Raw genomic sequence first — 21,233 nt, 5'->3', positions numbered from 1 at the left:
AGACCCACACCTTCCTAATATGGTCATCAATGAAAGTCACAAAATATGACTTTCCGCCAAGTGAAGAGACATTAGCTGGCCCCCAGACATCTGTATGAATCAACTCAAGCCTTCTAGCTTTGAGTCGACCCATTCTCGAAAACTCACCCCGCTTTTCTTTCCACGGTTCTCTCACGTAAGTCAATTTCGGTCATTTGTAACTTTGGGAGTTTACCGTAAGAGTGAAGGATTTTCATTCCTTTCTCACTCATGTAAGTCTGCGATTGCCAAACATTCGGATCCTCTTTGCCATGTGCCCGGAAATCGACTCACAACCATGTGCGTCATGTAGAGAGTACCATCTTTCTTGCCATTTGCAATAATCAATGAACCTTCGAGACCTTCCAAGTATCACGGTGAAGATCAGAACAAATCCTTCACTTACCAATTGCCCTACGAAATCAAATTCTTCCTCAACCGGGCGATGTCCGACTTCCCTCAATAACCATACGAAGTCATTCATCTTGACATGCACGCCACCCCTTTGCCGACAATGTCACAAGGTTGGTCATCACCAGAAAGACCGTTCCAAGGTCACCTTCGGTGTAGTTCTCAAGGAACTCTCGATGTGAGGTAGCATGGAAAGATCTTGGAATCAAGTACCCAAGACTCCTTCTTGTGCTTCATCGAACATATCAAAGCGTCATCTACCATCTCAACAACATTAGCTTCTTGATTCTTTTTCTTGTTCTTATTAATGTTGTTGTTGTTTCTTGGTGCCGGGCAATTGGGGCTATAGTGGCTAGGCCTACCACAATTATAGCACACAACTTTACTTATGTCTCGAGGTTTGTGTTCAACGTTTTGCAATCGGGGGGCTTGAGATTTCGATCTCCCCCTCCACTTCTTCTTACCACGATTCCTGTTTGAATTTCTCCCCCTACTTTCAGTGCTCAAAGCCGACCCTGAAATTGACCCCGAAGATGAAGGACAATCCTGTCTCCGGATTTCCTCGGTTAGTACCATATTAACAACGTGCTCAAACTTCAACTTGGTCATTCCCGCAGAGCCACTAATAGCGGCAACCGTAGCCTTCTAACTTGGAGGCATTTGTCCAAGTATCGCAAAAGCTAGCACCTCATCACTAAATGTAATCTCAACCGACTCCAATTGGTCTTTAGTTTGGTTGAATTCATTTAGGTGATCCTTGAAGGATGTCCCCTCCGACATTCTCATACTAAATAGCTTGGTGATCAAATAGACTTTGTTCGCGGCCGAGGGTTGTTCATACATCGTAGTAAGTGTCTCCATGAGAGACTTCGCCGTCTTCTCAGTCTTAATGTTGAAGGCTACCGACTTCGAAAGACTCAATCGGATTGTGGCCAAGGCCTTTCTATCTTGCAAATCCCATTTGTCTTGCGGAATCTCCTCAGACTTCTCACTTATCAATGTTTCCATCAAATCCTTTTGATAGAGTACGTCCTCGATTTGCATCTTCCAATAGCCAAAATTTGTTCCGTCAAACTTCTCTATCTTGTAGCTTTCCTTTTCGGTTGTCATGACTTCCACTTGAACCAACACAATGGTGGAGACTCTCTCAGAGGAATTTCTTCAAACACCTAGCCTTCTCTGCTAAAGATAGAAGCTTTCCTCACACACCTTGTTCCAATCATTCAAAACCGTGCTCTGATACCACTTGTTGGGAGATTTCACTAGAAAGTCACACCTCAATCTAGTTACTTTCTATCCCAAATGATTTCAACTTGGAGCTCACACCAAGGAAATCACCCACCAAGACTTTGGTAGTTATCACAACAAACTCAAACAAGCAAAGCCACTAATTTATCATCACCCATAGCAAGCAAACAATAATAATGGAAGTAAATCATGCAAAGAGACACAAAGATTTAAGGTAGATCGGTAAATGTTACCTACATCCACACAAGAGCCGAGTTTCCTTTATAGCAAAGATTGGAGAGTTTACAAGAGATATCAAGAATTAAGAAGAAGAGGCCTCACTCAAACCCTAGCTCAATAGAGCTCCCACAATACCCAAGAAATGAATCTCTCAAAGTTTATCTCAAAACCCTAATCTATTTCCTTTATATCGGTTTACATAGAAAAAGATGAGAAAATGGGCTTGGGCCGAAACAGTGAAAAATTTCTGTAAGCATGAGCGCAGGGTGCACCCTCTTCATCAGACTGAAAAATCGTAAACGTGGCATACGGACACCGGAGCAAGGCTCGACGGTTCCAACAACCCAACAAACACTCACCATTCAAACACTCACCAGCTCCTTTGGTGTCTTGCCATATTGTTCTTTTACATTTCCTTTGTCATAATTATAACTAAACTCAGACTTAGCTTTATGAACACGATTCTTCTTTTTCTGTGTACAACTAACATGATGAGCATACAACTAACAGTAGATCACGTTTCTGTGGGAAGACAATGATTTCTACTGTAGGGAGAAATAGAATGTGTTTATGTATGTAAACTATTTACCTGGCCTAAAAACAGGACGCTAGCAATCCTCCCAAAGTAGATAGAAAGAGAATGCAACATATAAGTGCATATACATGTTCCAGTATCATTCAAGCGTTCTAAGTCTAAGAACCTCTAACTGATCAAAACTCAACACTATATGTTGGAGAAATTCTCACTTTGATTTGTTTAACATATATGTCCACTACAGTGACTCATTCCCATGGAAGCGACGAGCCTAAAAGGATTGATAAAGTGCAGAGAAGCTGAGAAGGCACTTTTGCTGCATTCCTTGTCCAGCTGTTGATAACTTGATTCACATCTCTGTACATCCTTATGTACGTGGGACTATGTTACAGTCGAAGAGATCTAGCTATAATGGTGGAGAGTAAGCAAGGCATGAAAGTCGCCATTAGAGATATCCTAGTTTGACAAGGATCTTAATCCAAAAAATCGTCCAAACAAATATTACCAGACTTATTTCTGATCGAGTCAGATTCAAATCTGATAGGAGGCTAATATCTGCTAAATACACATAAAAGAGGCGATGAGGATTTCAGTACCTCCCAAGTAGAAAAACTAGAGTTAAACGATTAGACGGTCTAGATAACATAAACACGGGATTTCAGTACCTCCCCAAGGTCATCGCCCCAGACATTGACAACGAACAACTTCAAACGGCTTTTCACCAACTTGATAAGAACCCATATTAAACACATTCACTGTGAGTCTGTTATGTAATGAGATTTAGATGATGCCCAAAACCTTGCGGAAAGCAATAAAAGTAAGAGAACCCAGGTAGAGCGACCCTGGAACGTTGGAAGCACGACAAGCTAACAAAAGTGAACTCAATGCATATTTAAAATATGTAGCGTATACTTATTGTGTCCTTCAAGTTGCAGCAATAACAGATGAATATATTTAAATACAGTTCTCGGAAACATTTTAAGCCTCACACGGGCCGAACAGTCCAATCTACTGAAAGAGAAATTGAACTGCTGTGCATATTAAAACATGGCAGCAACTTCTTTTTCACAAGTTAATGTACTCTTATCAATCATTCCGATCACCCTTCACAAAAAGTCTGAATCCCCATACAACAGCGAGCTAATCTAAACAACATACAACTTTTATATAATGGCCAAAGACCCAAATTCAACACAAACAAGATATCTGATCAAAGGAGTTGTGGTGCGACTCGACTGGAGTAACTGTGGAAGGTCTGTCAGAGACTAAATCGGAGGAACCGGACTTGCATTAGTGCTACATGATGCTAACTACAAGCTCGTACAAGTAAGTTATATTAATACAAAGGCACTCAAAAGGTTCAACAAAACTGAAAGAATGTCAAACGAGCACCCGGCTAACGAAGATTCTTTAATACAAACATGGATTCACTGCAAACTTCACGATTCATAATGATCTTGAACGAGTATCCCTAGCTAGACATCATAACTTGATCACTAGCTTGAAGAGCTTGGCTGGCAAAAAATCTGACATCTACATCTGGATCCTCACTGAGCTCGACCAAACACGGACGGATCGTCTGCTCTACCACCTGCATCATAGAGAACACCATAGCATACCAAATTTAGCAGAAGGGGACAAATATTTGCAAAGATAACCAATAAAACAGATAAAACACATGGACAGAAATTTACCGATTGGTCAACAATCGGAATGAGGGACTGCAACACTTTGGCCACGTTAAATTTGATATTTGGTACTCTGAAAATCACTAATGCTTAGCACAACAATCCAAGAAGACAGCTGGCCAACAGAAAATTCTCCAATGCATAATCTATTGAAATATAGTAAAAAGCTTACCTATCCTTAGATGCGTTAATGACGACAGGCAACAGTTTTGAACATGTTATCTCTGAACCCATAACGGGTGCTAAGAGAGAAACTGCATGTAAAATTGTCATTCGGTACAGATAGTGAGGGTTGTTTATCATGTCTAAAACCTGAAAAGAAGAGACGCCATTAAATGTCAAAAAAATATAGTGAAAAGAAAGGAACGAAGGAAAAATGAGACCATGCAGCAAATTGATAGGGTAACAGGTTCATGCGAAAGACAGCCACCATGGTTGTCATCAAGACTTCATTCATAATGTCCATAAACTAGATTATTTTCATTTTTTCCCGAATTTTGTAACTGACTACTGTTAAAAGTTATAAAAATGTCCAACTTTTGCTGGAAGCCTGGAACAATGGTAACAGACCGAGTGACAATGGTAGACACATACAGGATGACAGCAGAGTAAAGAAAACAAACCTGTGGAACTATGTGCTGCATAGCCCACTCAGGACCAAATTCTTCTGCAAGGCGCTTCAAGTTATTAGCAGCGGCATCACGGATTGAGTAAACCTGCCATCAGATATACCCACAGAGAAGGAATGAATAGCTATAACAATGCGCAAAGATAAAAACATCCATGCAAAAACCCAAATGACCAATTGTTTATTTCCAACACAACAGGAAAAAATAGGACCGAAGCATACACTTCCTGGGAACCATAAATCAACTCTTTCTTAACCATAAAAGTAAGAGCTTGACAAACCTTGTCTTCCAACCACTGCATGCAAAGAGCACCAAGCTTATCATCGAAAAAACCTACACCTAACTGACTTGCTAATAGAGGTATATACTCTATTATCGCAAAGCCCTAACTCTCCAGTGTCTATCCTCAGCAAGCTCAACAATAGCAGGTAACAATGATTGGGAAAGTAAATCAATACCAATGACCTGCAAGGAGAGTTTGTATCAGCATCCCCGGGGAGCCATGACCAACTGGAGATTTTAACAAGAAACAGTCTCATGTTGAGCTTCAGTGTCTAACAAACCTGGTTCACTTGGTCAAGCTTGCTAATTATATTCAGCCGAACATCAGGGAATTCATCTTTTAGCAAGGAAAGAAATATTGGAAGAAGTTGCTCAATTGTCGCATCCTACAAAAAGCAACAATTAGATAGATAGCACAACAGAATGCAAAATCACAAATAGCGAAAGAAATAAAAATAAACATGAGCACCCAAATCACTGACTCGCGGACACGGTAAGAAATAGAAAAAATTCAAATCAACATCCAAATAAAACAAAGCATGATATCACATATATAATTATATACATGTAACATGCTATCTTTTACAGTAATGAGTAATCTAAAGCAGTGTTATCAGACCCAGCCCAAAGGTCAAACCGGTGAAGGGACTGGGTCACTGGGTTAGTGGTTGGCCGAGTGGGTCACTATTTGGACTATATAGTATATAGATTTATATATAACCAATAATCAGTAACTGTTGAGTGATATGTTGGCAATTTTTGATGTGTAAGATGCCTGATATGTTGGGAACCAAGGTTCGAGACTGCCCACAAACAATTTAATTTTGAATTTAACAGTTGAGTGATAAGTCGGCCCGCTAGTTTACCGTCCGGTTAAGCCGGGTTCAACAGAAAACCGCCCGAGTTAACCGGTTCAGCACTGGGTTAAGTGCTTAAACGATCTAATTATCAACCCAGCCCGGTTAGGGGACCTGTTCGCCGGTTTACCGGGTCAACCCACCAGGCCGGGCCGGGTCTGATAACACTGATCTAAAGCTTGACCTACAAACTAACGTACATTCAAAATAAACAGTATGACATCACTAGGTGACTAGAAATTTTACTAAAAAACTATTAAACATTTTCTCCTCGCAACCACCCACAATCATTGTTCAAAAAACAAAACCACCATACTCACACAAAAAAGTTCATTAAGTTAATAAGATTGTCTTGCCGATTGAGACGTGATCAAGGCTTACGCCTCAAAGGCACGCCTTGAGCCTCTGGGAGGCATAGCACCTCGGCTCTTACACATTTGTAAACCTTGATAACGCCTACAACATCACAACTAGATTACCATTCCTTAGACCACGTAAAATGTGCCGACATGAAAACTGTCATCAACTCTTTAGTATGCTATGATATCTTGTCATGCATATATGATTAATTTGTGGTAAAAGATCTCCTATGAAGTACAATTAAATTCAGTTTAATGTCATTACCTTTCCCAAGACAGGTGCCATACCCATTATCACAGATGCTAAAGCAGAACGAACATGCTGAGATGAATCGGACGAGAGCTCCTGTAATCAATTAAAACCAAGTATGTCTCTGAATTGCACAATGAGTAAACGCGGTGGAAGGAAAAAGAACTAACAGAAGCGTATCTGACATATTACTATTTTCAACTAGCACAAAGAACCAACCACAAAAAAGAGCGTGAAAATCATAAAGGATTAGGTTGTATCTATACCTTTACACAGGGAAGAATATGCTGAATTGCAAGTTGCGGGTTCAAGATCCTACAAAATTTAGTAACTTTTCCGGCAGCTGCTATACGTACTTCCGCCTCATTGTCTCGAAGTAACCGGACATATGCAGGAACCAGGTCCGCCCTTCAATCAATATCACAAATCAAAACCTTCTCTATGAGAACCGCAACAAGAGATATATTTTACACAACACATCTTTAAAGTCTTCAAGATACACAATGAAAAGGAGTATTCGTTAAGGGGGAGGGATAGAGCCACTCCCTTATTTACACTCCCAAGTACACTCCAGTAGAAAAAGTTATCCTATCCTACAAATTAAGGGATGGTTTCTTGTGGAGATAGACCCCTTGCCATTAAGATCTTCCTCACAAAAAATCAACTAGTTTGAATATGTCTCGCCACAGCAAAAGAGTTGAAAAGCTATGGACCGCTAGATAAATCATAATAATGATGACACAACCTTTGATGATGTTATACACATTCCATTGAGCTAATATTATGTGAAGATGACCTTCATGGGGAGAAGGTTATCTCCACAAAAATTCAGCCATTAATCTGTGGCGTAGGTCCACTCTTTTAAGTGAAGGGCTCTTAAGGAGTGGTTGTACGAGAGTGGTCTACTTCTCCGCTTTTTTAAGTATAGAAGAACTGGGATAGAATAAACCGTCTAAGGGCCTAAACTTTTTTTTTCACATATTAGTACAAAATTCCTTTTCAATTACAGCACCGTGGAATCTTCTTATCAAAAAAATAGACATTAGCTCCTAAGACTGAATTACCTAGTAGGTTCAGGCCCCACCGCTTCACAAAGCTCATATAACTGATTTGCAACCATGTACCGCACACGCCATGACTTATCCTATTCCAAAGAAAGAAATATGAAATTTGAGGTATATTTTAAAACAGATTAAACAACAGAAAGCACAGAGGTTATTAAAACTACTAACTCAAACAAAATGCTATTCTTTTCCATTCTCATTTTCTCTTTTTAGTACAACTTTTATTAATTTTTTTATTTGTACAACTGGGCACTGGCATAGTATATGATTCATGCTTTCGCAATATATGAAATCGAGTATTTATGATATCATCCGTGGTACAGAAGACAGCCACAAACTACAAATCTTAATCGACCTGATTACTTACCTGAGAGAAATTGACAATAACAGGCAGAATATGTGCTACACAATCCTGGGGTTCCAGCAATTTCCCAAGTGCTGCACAACCCTCAACAGCCAATAATCGAACAGAATCTTGGTCTGAAATACAGAAGATACATAGTTAGTCTCCAGATTCTTGACCTCATACTCTATGATATATGACCTAGATGACATAAAAAGAAACAAGCAATGGAACAGGTTTCCCATAGAAAATATATGTAAGAATAATATACAGTGACTGTATATGCAGCAACAGCAGCAAAACAGAACCTTGATCCCTGACATCAGGGTCAAGCATATGAAGAACTAAACACATGCATCAAACAATGACAGTAATATACAGATACACCCATGATAACAGTTTATCAAAACAAAATCCACGTACCATCCTGTGTTAGATCATCAAATATGGACATGATATCAGTCTTCAGATGGGAAGGTTCAACAGTAGCAGCAAACTTCCCCAGGTTAGATGCAGCTGATCTCCTCACCATAGGCATGTCATCTTGACACAACTGACTGTATATCGACCGTAATTCTGTCTTCAAAATTTCTGGGGCACTCGGATAAGCAATGTGAAACAGCCCACACGAAGATACTCGAGCAGTAAACCACTCACCAGCTGCCAGTCTCTGGAGAGAGGAAATTAAACAATGTAATCATTTACAACAGTACCAAAAAAAATCAAACCTTTTAGTTGGTAATTATATTTTTTTTATACAAGTGCATCGAATCAAAAGAAAAAGTAAGATGAAATCATATCAAGATATTTTCGCATAATTACAAACGGCGGGAAGCAGATAAGTTGTAATGAATTGTCAATATACAAATTGTGGGGAAAAAAGGACCAAGAACATAATAAAACCCCTACCCCCTCAATGAACGTGGGGAAAAGAGAGTAAAATTGCTACTCCTTCCTCTCGCTCTTAATTAGTTATTAGCCTAATGGTAAAATGTATATTCAAGAAATAACAAAAACCCAAAAAGATTAAAACACAGAGTCCAAATGACAAATATCACTCAACCGAGGCCTAAACAAACAATATTTTCAATTTTGAGGGTTTAACAAAGCAACTATAATTGTTATAACTCGTAACTAAGTGAACACTTTACAAAAACAAAAACTTCCTCTCCTTCATAGGTAGTAAGATTTACTCTCAACATACAATATTAGTCTAATAACCATGGCTTTTTCTACTCATTAATCATTGTTCACAATCATAACTAACAATACATACAAAGATAAAACCATAAAACAACAAGTGAAATAAACAAAAAAATTATACCTTAACAAGCGGAATAAACCAATCAACCAAATCACTCTCCTTCATCTGCGCCCCAATCCTACACAACGATTCCACCGCCTTATCCCTAACACAAGTCTCCTCAACAGTACATAGTGTCTCTAAAGGCGGAAGCAAAACATGAGCATATTCCACACCACCAACATAAGGTATAAAAACACCCAATTCCTCGGCCATGGCGAGAAGCACTTCATCATCATCGTCATTATTCTCACTTAAAAATGGAATCAATTCTTTCCTTGTTCTCTCCTCACCTAATGCACGTGCTATTGTAGATAGCCGGCGAATCGAGTTTAATCTTAATTGTATATCCTCGTTTTTTAACTCGTCTATTAATATTGCTATTGGATATAACGGTTCATCCATCATAGCCATTTCTATCTATCTATTACCTGTAATCAAACACAAGATATGTAAATAATGTTACTTTTTAGTATAGATCTTAGATCTCGAAAACTGTGAGTTGGATCTAGAAATTTACTTGGAAACGAATCTCGAGGAAACTAGTACCTGTTGTTTGTGATTGACTTCGTTTTTTCTTTCCCAATCTGAGAAATGAAGTTTTTGAGGAGAGAGAAACGAGAATGTAAAAAAATAAAGGACCAAGGAAAAAGTGAGTGTGATCTGTTTTTGAGGCATTGGTTGCCGGCCTTGGGCTTCGCAGTGGGCTTAGTATTGGGTTTGGGGATTTTCGAGGCTGGCCCATAATGGAGATTTGAGCTAGGGGTGGAACTCGGGCGGGTTGGGTCATAATCCGAGTTTCAAATGTTTCAACTCGAGCCCAGGACTAAATCCTAGTCCGTCCTTAAATTTTCAGCCCAAACTCTAGCCCGACCAATTCAGGTTAGGTCAGATTGGTCAAACTTCTAGGATTTTTTTTTAGAATTAGAAAGAGTAAGAAAATACCAAAATTAAAATCTTCTAATGAAATAAAAAAAAATTGATTGTTTGAAAAAGAAAATAATATTGTTGATTATATTATTTTCTATAAAATAGAGATTCTAAACCCGATTTCGAGTTTTTCAATTTTTTGATATTCTAACCCGAGCCTAATTCAAAACTGAGTCGGGTTTTGATTTTACAAAACTAAGTCCGGACCACAGATATGACATGTTAGTAGGATTAATAAAAGTCGGATTTTAGTCTATCGGGCTTGGGCTAACCCGACCCAAGTTCCACCCCTAATTTGAGCCCATTGATATGGCAATGGCCTTATCCAAATTTCCAAAAAACAACCTCACTCTTGTTCTCTTCTTTAAACTAAAAGGAGAAGATGTTATCCATGGCAGTGGTTCAACCAGTTAATACTAATTCACCTTTCATACCTATTTCATCTTCTACCAACAAACTCATCACTTCAAAACCTTTCATTTCTTCTATTTCTTTCAACCCAAAGTCTCACTCTTCTTTACATTTTACTAAACAAAGAGAAGTAACTTTTTCTGCTTCAGCTGCTGCAGTTGAAGCTATTGAAGATGTAGAACAGGTAGTACCCGTCGATGAAGTCGAACCCATTATAGAAAAAGAGGTTTTCACTCAACCCGTCTCTTTGTTTTTCATTTTTTTTTCCCACATTTTTGTTTAGAAGTCACTTTTTTACGCTTTTTTCGCAATTGGTATTTTATATGTAGTCTCATTTTTGCAAAAAGATTATTTATTTTATGCTATTTTAGCAATTGTGTAATGAGTTTTTATTTTTGTGGGTGAATATGTAGAAGCTAGGTGTAGTAGTGAAGCCAATGGAAAAATCAAGACTAGTTTTGAAGTTCATTTGGATGGAGAAGAACATTGGTCTTGCACTTGATCAAGTTATACCGGGTCACGGAACGATACCATTAAGTCCTTACTACTTTTGGCCAAGGAAAGATGCTTGGGAAGAGCTTAAGTTGAAGTTGGAGAGTAAGCCTTGGATTTCACAAAAGAGGATGATTATTCTTCTTAACCAGGCTACTGATATTATCAATTTATGGCAGCAAAGCGGTGGGAATTTGCCGTAAATGTTTATCCTTCTTTCTTTTTTCTGTAATTTACTTGGTATTATGTTTGTTATATATAACTGTCGTCTCTATTGTAACCCTTCAGAATGTTGCATTTAGCAGCAAGTTCATTTCAAGGAAGTTTTGATTTCATCGAGCTCTTTATCTTTGCTAGTTACGTTTTAGTGTAGTTTGAAATAGATTTAGGAGACCTACAAGCCACTTTTAAGGTGAGCAACCTTAGAAGCCTTTACGCCTAAAACTGGAGATGTTACCATTTTCTAGATGAATTAGAGAAAATTTCATAATGCATTCATTGTTATTGAGAATTTAACAAATCCTAGGTAAGCCTTGAACGGGTTTTGTAAGGCGTAGTTAGGGGCCAATTATGTTGATTCAGTTTGCATATTTTCGATCGTAAGCAAAAGGGTGCATGCTCCATTCCATTTGCATATTGTAGACGGGGAATATAGGATCTTGCACTTTAGACTTTTGAGCTGCTATGGCCTATATACGTGGGCATCTATTCATCTAGTCCTTCTTAAGAATCTCCTTCTCAATCTTTCTTTCTTACGTTTTTTTTTCCTTCGACAGACAGCTTTCTTGATCTCAGTGAGCAGAATTTGCTTTGTGCTCTTACTATATCTAAAAATATGATTGTTCTGCTTTTTCCATATGAAATAAACAGTAGCACAAAAGCTGACTTTGATAATTTCCTCCTGTCATCACTTCCCTTTAAGGGTTTACAGATCCAAACTCAATCCCTTTTGGCTTTTGTTACTTGTCTGTTGATGCCACACCAATGAAGTATGGACTTCATATCTGACATGAGAAAGAGCAACCAAAGAAAGATGTTTCTTATTCTCTAGAACAGGTCTTCTACTAGTGCTTGCCCGAGATGACCTACAAGCATTGGAATTAGCAATTCTAGGAGAGCAGATATGTAGGATATCAGGTTGTACTGTTGTAATGCATGTTTGGATCTTCTTGGAGAGATGGTGCATCTAGTACTTGTTTGGTTCTTTTGAGGAATTTGATGCTTTAGGTTACACTGCAAACATTTTACTTCAGGCAACACGCCGAACTCCAGCTTATCTTTTTTTTTTGCTTGGTAAGTTTAAATTCTATTAAAATGAAATGAACTCCAGCTTATCTTGTGATGGTAGCTTCTTGCATTGCTAGCCGGGTGATGATATCAGCATGTCGTGATATTGTAAGTTCATTCCAGGCAATGTCAGTCCATAGATGGGATTCAATCTAGCTCTGAGGACTTGCTAGGCTGTTACAATAATGTACTTACCAGTAGGGTAAGGGGCCAAATGACATGCTCATTTGTTTCAGTTGTATCTGCTTCTACTAGTTAAATATCTCTCACTTGTGCCAAACTTAAGTAGCAGCTCCGTTGGCAATGCTATTAAGAGTGTGCTGTCGCATTGGTTCTCTGCATTAAAGAATACCTCTCCATTCATGTGAGCAGTCCTCTGGTATGGGCATTGTCAAGAAATGGTGAATCTTTATGAAGTGCTCATTGGCTAGCTGCTATAAAGAGTTTAAAGCTTAGAAGCGAGGCAGTGCACCAGTTTTCCCCTAGCTGTTCTGTTCCAAGTTTGTAGGTTAACAATACCGAGTCCCTCTTTCTTTCGCAGGCAGCATTGATCCCACCTCACTAGATTTCTCTTTTTTTTTGCAAAGACTGGGGACAGACCACAAGAAGGATCAAAAAAATACAGAGAATGGGCTCGAAGCCCAGTGTTCCAATTTAATTACGGAAAAAAGACACGGCTTTTTCTAATTATATTAAAAGCCCATCCAGTCCATTTGTTGACAATATTATACAATTGTCCCTTAAACAGAAATCAAACTAGACAAATATGCAACATTGTTGCAGTAAACAACATATGCAAATTTCAAAACCCTAATTTCCCAAATTAAACCTAAATTTTGAAACCCTAATCCAATTTCCCCAAATTAAACCCAAATTTTGAAACCTAAGTTCCCCAAATTAAACCCTAGTTTCCTCAAATTAAACCTAAATTTCGAAATGAAGAACCCTAATGAAGAAAAAAGAAAAGATTCAAACGATAATGTGCAAGCAAACACAAGATCTACTACAAAAAAAAAGAGAACAAAATGGCAAAAAGGTTAGATACCAAATTTCATTGATAGTTTCACAATTTTGATATATTAGGATTTTCATTTTATGAAAAATTGGTTAAAGTGTGTTGAATGTATTCACTACAACATGAGTGTTGCATCAAATATACTTAGATTTTCATTTGCACTGTCACTTACCACTGCAATATGGATGTTACACTATCAAATCCCAATGCAACATGGATATTGCAGTGTCAAATCCCACTTTAACATGAGTATTTTGGGTCGAATGCAACATGAGTGTTGTTTGTTTGAGGTTTAAATTGGTGATGTTTGTTTGAGTTTTGAGGTATGTTTTCCACTGAAACATCTATGTTGTAGTAAAAAAAAACACTGAAACATTCATGTTGCAGTCGTAATTGGTTGCAACAAGCTACTAATTCATTAGTTTTCTTTCAGGTTACGCAACAAGGGAAGGCCGCTAAATCTAAACTGAGTCTTCCGTAATAAACTAAAGATGCAACTACCTCAACGAGCAAAAACCCAAAAACGAAAGGCAAAGAAAAGATAGAGGAGAAAGATAAAGAAAATTTGGTTAAAAGCGAGTTGTTGAATTATAGGTCCAGTTTAAAGTCAATGATTGATATTATGGATTTGATTAGAGCTAATATAATGGAAGTGCATAAGGAAAAAATGATAGATACACCGTTTGCAAATCTTTTTAGTGTCTTTATTGAAAATAGGGTGAATGTTAAGACCACAATAAAAGCAAATATTGATGTTTGGTCAGTTTTGAAGGCATACAAAATTCCTTATTAGTCTTTATCGGTTTGATACGATCCGGTTTCATTAATGATATCTTTGAGAAGCTGGCTCAGGAATCTTCAAGGCTTGCAAGGTACAACAAGAAGCCCACCATCACTTCTCGGGAGATTCAGACTACTGTTCGTCTTGTTCTTCTTATTGACTTGGCTAAGCATGCCGTTTCTGAAGGCACCAAGGCGGTTACCAAATTTACTAGTTCTTGAAGATGTTTGTTTAGGGTTTGTTTCAATGTTTCTGTCTTTAGTATTTAGTATTATAATGTTTCAATGTTAGTGGTGTTGATGTAATATATAGTTGATTTGGAACCTATGAATCAGAGTTAGATCTTTTGTGAATGAAATTAGGGTTTCTGGTGTTCTCTATTTTGGTTGATTTCTTCATTCGTTTTACCTAGTTCGGATCCGAGATGGTTTGATTACAATGCCAACTGGTGTTATTGGCGTAAATTTCGTAACCAGGTTATAATTGATGATGGTTATGGATTTTGAATTGGAATGATGGCGATTAAGAAAATGTTAGCATAATTGTAAAGTTTGGTTACTTTTTATGCCTAAATTGATGAAAGGTTGTGAATGCTTGAGGCTTCGTTTCGTCATTTCTTGAGAATTTGGTACTTCATAAATCCCATTTTGTGCTTAGGTTCATTCTTGTGAATTGTGATTGTTGTTATGAATGGTATCCTTGTCCAATAAGGGTTGCAATGTTTTGTTGTGTTGGTGGGTATCATAGTGAATGTGTAGTAAAGTTCAGACCCTATCTGGGATGACCTACAATCCCTGCAATTTGTATCGATGAGGCGTTGAATGCCTCATCAGCCAATTGCTTCCTAAATTCCAAGTTTCTAATAAATTGGGTTAGCTTTGTCTACATTATGAGTACATGATTCCAAAGACAAAAACACCAAGTTTAAAAGGAAGCATCAAACTATGTAGTTGCAGTACATAGCATGACACCTGTAAAATGGAGAAGTCTCCTTTAAAAGAGATGGGTTCAAGAAGATCGAAGACGCATTCATTGCATGCAATATGAATGTTTCACTCTCAATTACAACTGCAACATGAATGTTTCACTCTCAATTACGACTACAACAAACTGCAACATGAATGGTGCACTATCAATTACAACTGCAACAAGAATGTTGCACTCTCAATTACGACTGCAACATGAATGTTGCACTATCAATTACGCATCGCAACATGAATGTTTGACTTTGTCAATCGCCGCAACATGAATAATTTCTGGACTATAAATTTCATTATAACAAATGAAAAATAAAACAAACCGACTAGCGAATAATCTCAAATGAGTATCAACATTTCATAAAAGTATACAATGAATATCAATTTCTCATTAATAAATGTCAAAAGACCAAACTTAAAAATCTCAATTAAGACAACTAAAACATATGGTTTGCCGAGAACATCAAAACCGATCATAGACTAACGAATCACACGATTGCTTTCAATTCTTTTCTTTTTGGGTCTACGGGACCAATCTTGGACTACACGGATAAACCAGGAGAATGGGGCATGTGTCTTGGCATAAAACCATTCAAACCGGGCTTGATAGAATGTGAATAGCATTGCCCGAAGCGATCACCGTATATCCTTCATCAATGTAGCCATAAAGAATCACCCTTACTACCAATACAGGCAATAACATGTATGCAAGGGAAATTCGTCGAAATCTCATTTTTGACATCGATAATTGAAGAAGACGGACCAACGACTTCATGAGAGTCAAATTTTTTGTAGGATATAACTCTAAGAACAGTAAAATCCATCCTACAACACAAAATTGAAATGAAACTAAAAATTACAACAATTCCATTATCTCAAAAGAGTGCAAGTTATATTATTCAATGAAAAAAATGATCAAATACAGAGATGACGATAAGTTAAATTATCAGTAGTCAATTCCATCTTTTGCTTGCCCTAGATAACATAATAATAGAAGTGTAGGTATAAATAAATGTACCTTAGTGGTGACAATTCCAAAAAGTCCAGCAAAAAGAAAACAAAGAAGAAAAGAGAAAAGATGGTCTCAATTTCAGTCCAAAATCACGATATGAGAAATCACCATTGCCAATTAAGGAAGAAAGAAATTAAGTAACAACTTTCATATAAAAGGGTATGTAAGGTATTTTGAAAAAACAATAAAGGTGCGGTTGGTTTTTTCTCACAAACTCACTGAAAACGAAACCTTTATTTCGCACTTTTACAAACTGGTTGGACTTTAGACATAATTCAAAAACCGGAATAAGGGTTTTGAACCTAGTTTTATGAAAAAATCTATTCATATGTTTAGTGATAGCTTTAGGCAGAAGGAACCCTACTCCAGTAAACCAGTGAGCTGGTAGGAATGGATAACAACTCTTTCAGAAAAAGTAGAATAGAGCTCTTGAGTGGGATAGTCACAAACAACTCGAGGGAATTTGTAAAACCAGGGTAGGTCTTCATTTATTGCTAGGGCTGATTCTAGTTGTCTCAGACCCTTGAAGTTATCCTTCCGAGGAGAGAGAGACGATTCTAACCTATAGTGATTTGGGTTGGCTACAACTCCCAGAGTTACCTAACAACCCAAATTGACCTCCCCAGTAAGTCGGATGATTTCTGAACTGGCTACTAGACATCACCACCAATAAATCGCTCTCTATGACAAAATTTGATGATTTCAGAAATGAACAAGGGGTTCAATATTGTAGCCAAATTTTTATTACTTGGAAGCAAGGGTAACATACAAAAATCACTTTCATTTTCGCGTTGTTTGGCTCTGCAACAATGATAATTTCGTCGGAATATCATTGAATGAAATTTTACCAAATTGAGTTAACAAATAACCTTTACATTCGGGAAAAGAATACTATACCAGCACTGCACATTTGCACATACCTTAAAACATGTTCACTTAAATCTGTCTTATTTTTTCAAAATGCTAAATGTGCCATATAGGATTACAAAAAAGGAAAGAAAAATGTAAACCCCTCAAAATGCACACAACAGCAACAGTTGAACTGTTCACTTTTCGTAATTAAGAGAGATCTGATAAAAGTTTAGAGATTGTCATAACTCATTGTCAGGATCCAAACTAAGAAGATAGGCAGCCAAGCCAACAACTGGTATAAATCTAAGCTTACTAACTATGCCGACCTTGTTTTTCAGAACATTTTGTAGGTTGTCACCAATCAACCAAGGCTGGAAGATTGTGTAGAGAACAATGTCCCATATGAAAGCATAAGCTAATCTCTCTGATCCAAGATAACGAATCAAGAAATCCCATCGATCTGTTACACTCCCAAAGTCTCCATCCATTCTACCAAAAAGGGCCCATAATGTGGATATCACACAAGCTCCTCCTCCTACCAGTCCAACAATTGGTGCACCACTGATCATCACTGCACCGAATTTAGAGGGTTCTTTGGGACTGTAATTGCCTTCTGCCTCATTTAGCCGAATCGCCATGTAGGGTATTAAGAATGCTGGGATTGCAAAAATAATTAACTTTAAATTAGTGGAAAATTTTTAGAATAAAATCTTAACAAAGCCAAAAAGCTCATTACCAAAATGTGATTGTAACATCAGTGGTGAAATAACAAGTATGTGCACCAACTGAGCGATGGCCGTATTGTTCTACTTGTTTAATAGTTAATGTAGTTAAGAGTTTCAGGGTGGAACATACTGTTTGTAAGGAACATCTGGAAACCCCATAAAGCGCCTAATGATCCTATGTATCTGTTTCTCTTGCGATCCGTGAAGAGCAACGGAGCATACATGAATGTCCAACCAATAACAAAATTGAATAGTCCTTCAGACATCTGATAAAAAGAATTACACAATTGTCAAATCAATGAATAGATCACACAAACACGAAATACGGTACCTCCATAAATCTGTTAAATCTTTCAAGCTAGGCCCTTACGGGTGAAGTACTGGTGCCTCGATCACATTAATGCCAACTACTCTGCCAAGAAATGCATCGAAGATGTTAATCAATGACGGATTCACAGAAAATCAACTGGAAATTGGAAGAGAGCTAACAGTTAACTTCTAGGGTTCAGAATATACTTGCATAAAAGAAACATCGGATCAGTGTGTTTATCAGTCTAATTAGGAATATCATTTCTCTTCTTCACTTGAAATAAATGTGACACTTCAAACAAAGACACCCTCATTGATTTAGGAGACCGACAAAAACACAAATTGCATCAGCAACTTTTCCATTTCTCGCTTCATATAAAACTATAAATCACCATTTGGTACAAAGCTTCCAAACAGTTACTCCAATGTTTGTAAAAGGCCTAATATACCATACTATATAATCTGGAAAGATTTTCCAGCTGGAGTTCTGTAGTTGAGTCATTAAGCAAACTCAAGTTATATACTTATATCCAATTCTTGGAGCCGCTGGTCCCTGTTTCTGGGTCTTGACAAGGACATTCAACAGCCTATTTTGAGAATTTGAGAGCTTGTGTTCCTACTTTTATTTAAAATGTTTCAAATTTCCACTTGCAGTATGAATGTAACCCTTGTCATAACTCATAAGTGGTTTTTCGACTACTTGGCCTAACATATAGGATTTCAATTTTCATGCCTTAGGTTGATATAGTGACTGGCCTATTGATGATTAGAGGAAGATATTATTCTTCAGATCACATATGCACTCTTTGGCGTCTCAACTAGAACACTTCATGGAATGGAGTAAGCACGGCACTTGTGTGCCTTTGGTTTTCACTTTTCAGTACTGAAATGCATCGCGAGAAAAGTTAAGCCTTTGGAACATTCGCTTAATTAAACTCAGAGTGGTTGATATATATACGAACACTCGTGAAGCTAATTAAACTCTTGAAAATCAACAGATTTTTCCCTTTTAAAAGTCATTTACCCCACCTTCAATGTTGGTAATCCAAACTCTTAGAATTTAGACTTTAAAGTGTTTGCGTGAACTAAGATTATCTGCACACTGCCTAATAAAATGTTGATCATAGAAAAATGTATTAACCTAAAGAGTTAACGTTCAAATATCATCCATATGACCATAAAATTCGTTTTCAGACAAATCTGTGTTGGAGTTATCCCTCACATGAGGATGAGAAAGAAGAGGAGAAAAATCATGACTATTCGCGTGAAGAGGTCTGAGCGCGCGCGCTCAGATTGGTCTAAGCCCAAGGCGCGCCCGTGCCCTTGTTATTGGAAGTCACGAACAGGCACTTGAGGGCGCGCGCTCGGAATTGGCCTTGCCGAGAGTACCGCCCATGCCTATATTTGTCGTTTCTAATTCGCTATAGTAACTGCGAAATTGAAAGGGCAGTATATAAACCAAAAACAAGATTTTGGAAAACCTAACACAAATTGAAACCCAATTTTGAGAGCAATCAAGATGGAGAGAAACCTTTGCAGAGAGGAAAGCCTATAAGGAGAGAGGAGTGATCTAGTAAAGTGGAGAGACTTGAGATGAGTGATTGTAATCTTCCTTCACACGTTATAAAAGGATTAGCTCTTGTGGATACCACAGTACATCTTTGTGTTGTTGTTAATAGTTGTTTAAAGAGTTGGGCATATTAGGTTGGTTATAGTGGATATTTAGAATTTGTCTGGAGTAGTAGTGTATTCATATTATAAGTTATCTGTATAGTGGGGATCGATTGGAATCGTTATTCCCCAACAATCTTCAACAAGAAAGCATGAATCACTGACCAACAATAAATCAACTTACCAAAGTTCATCAAAGGCAAGATGAAGAAGAAATTTAGAGAAAGACCCACCAGAGAACTAACTGTATCTGAACTGATTGCCCAAACTGGATCACCCTGTTTCAAGAACAAGTAGGTTTGAAACACCCGACACTTTGATATACACGTATAGATGTACTGAAACTTTAATGACAAATGATACTTTCAAGAACCACATTACTTCCATACCGGGGCATAAGGAAGGAGAAAGAGCCACAAGATGTACACACCCTCAGTGGCCCACAAGATAAGTTGGAGTACCCCGGTGATAATATACCATTCCCTTCTTCTTCCTTCTGAGGAGGGCTAGTGTTGTTGCTAGCTTTCTGTATTGCTTTGCATGCATATTGTGTACTCCTTAAGGAAGATATACTCCTCCTTTCTTTGTGGGTGAATGTTTTCTGTTGGGGTTTTTTACTTGGGAGGACTGATGAGAAAGGAGGGAGAAGAAGGAAGATGAGGTGGACGAATGGGGTTTATTGTGAGAAATGAAGTGGGATTGTAGAATACTCCTGGTACCACCATATTAACTACTTTAATCATAGGTTATTTGAAATGAAGGAGAAGAGAGGCCACAATGAAGCCAATAGAATCTGGTTGCGACCTCTGAGTGGATGTGCAAGATGCCAAGATGTGGTTCCAAATGTCTGGTGTCTTATTATTTTGAGTTGAACAGCTGCACCACTACTCAACATCGTTGGCAAAGCACTTGGCCCACTGACCCACTAGTAGAGTAGTAGTCCAGTAAGATTTTTTGTTTTCTACTCAGTCTAAGCTTCTGTAAAATGTAGTCTATTTTCTTAGAAGTTAGAACGGCATCATATAAGCATTTTTATATAAATCAAAACTGTTGGATCATAATAAACTAAGCATTTTTATTCGTGTCTTGGATGGAAAAATAGTAGCTGGAAATCTGCGTGCTGGTCTGGAAAGACTTTGTGCGCCTTTCAAGATAGTTAAGATGGAGTTTTATAGAAATGAAATCTTTCAGGTCTTGCTAGAGAACCAACACCAACTGGAACTGATCCTCAAAAGGCAACCTTGGATTGTGTCACAGTATATCTTGCAAATTGAATCTTGGATAGATGTGAAGGAAAACAAGGAACTTGATTTCAATAAGTTCCTCATATGGGTTCAATTACTAAACTTTCCTGAGATTTTTCAGGACAAGGAAATGGAAATAGTTGAGAACAACTTACTTGAATCTCGTTGTTTCGGACCAACCCAACTGATACACTTAGAACTATATCCAAAGCATAAAGAAATGGTTGAACTAACAAGAGTCAAGGTGTTGCTTGATGTTAAAGACCCTATTCCACCTGGTTTTAAGCTTCCGGAATCGATTAATGGAGCGGAATGGATCCA

General features: G+C 37.8%; 2 protein-coding genes and 1 pseudogene across 4 annotated transcripts; 1 reads left to right on the top strand and 2 right to left on the bottom strand.

Moving 5' to 3' along the window:
• Positions 1-3,572: 3,572 nt before the first annotated feature.
• LOC147479617 (uncharacterized) lies at positions 3,573-9,875 on the bottom strand (annotated as a pseudogene). The gene is made up of 12 exons (XR_015205002.1): positions 9,756-9,875; positions 9,228-9,637; positions 8,327-8,573; positions 7,928-8,040; positions 7,561-7,640; positions 6,763-6,904; positions 6,512-6,592; positions 5,312-5,416; positions 5,029-5,213; positions 4,743-4,835; positions 4,292-4,431; positions 3,573-4,192 (listed from the first exon to the last, which is right to left on the bottom strand). The product of XR_015205002.1 is annotated as an uncharacterized LOC147479617 (transcript).
• Positions 9,876-10,473: 598 nt separating this feature from the next.
• On the top strand, positions 10,474-11,378 carry LOC147479616 (small ribosomal subunit protein cS23-like). The gene is made up of 2 exons (XM_086580959.1): positions 10,474-10,773; positions 10,961-11,378. The coding sequence occupies exons 1-2, from the start codon at positions 10,519-10,521 to the stop codon at positions 11,240-11,242; spliced, it is 537 nt and encodes a 178-aa protein (XP_086437085.1). The 5' UTR covers positions 10,474-10,518; the 3' UTR covers positions 11,243-11,378.
• Positions 11,379-17,042: 5,664 nt separating this feature from the next.
• On the bottom strand, positions 17,043-20,500 carry LOC147479615 (uncharacterized). Of its 2 annotated transcripts, none has more exons than XM_086580937.1 (5): positions 20,058-20,500; positions 19,853-19,946; positions 18,059-18,100; positions 17,819-17,955; positions 17,043-17,618 (listed from the first exon to the last, which is right to left on the bottom strand). In XM_086580937.1, the coding sequence occupies exons 4-5, from the start codon at positions 17,952-17,954 to the stop codon at positions 17,203-17,205; spliced, it is 552 nt and encodes a 183-aa protein (XP_086437063.1). In that variant the 5' UTR covers position 17,955; positions 18,059-18,100; positions 19,853-19,946; positions 20,058-20,500; the 3' UTR covers positions 17,043-17,202. The 2 variants fall into 2 exon arrangements, with proteins under 2 accessions (XP_086437063.1, XP_086437062.1); XM_086580936.1 differs by having other exon boundaries at positions 18,059-18,095.
• Between the last annotated feature and the right edge of the window lie 733 nt (positions 20,501-21,233).

The sequence above is a fragment of the Coptis chinensis genome, chromosome 8 (assembly GCF_015680905.1).
Source record: "Coptis chinensis isolate HL-2020 chromosome 8, ASM1568090v1, whole genome shotgun sequence".
NCBI lineage: Eukaryota > Viridiplantae > Streptophyta > Magnoliopsida > Ranunculales > Ranunculaceae > Coptis > Coptis chinensis.
Note: the sequence above shows the minus strand (reverse complement) of the source record. Positions and strands in the feature narration are given on the sequence as shown.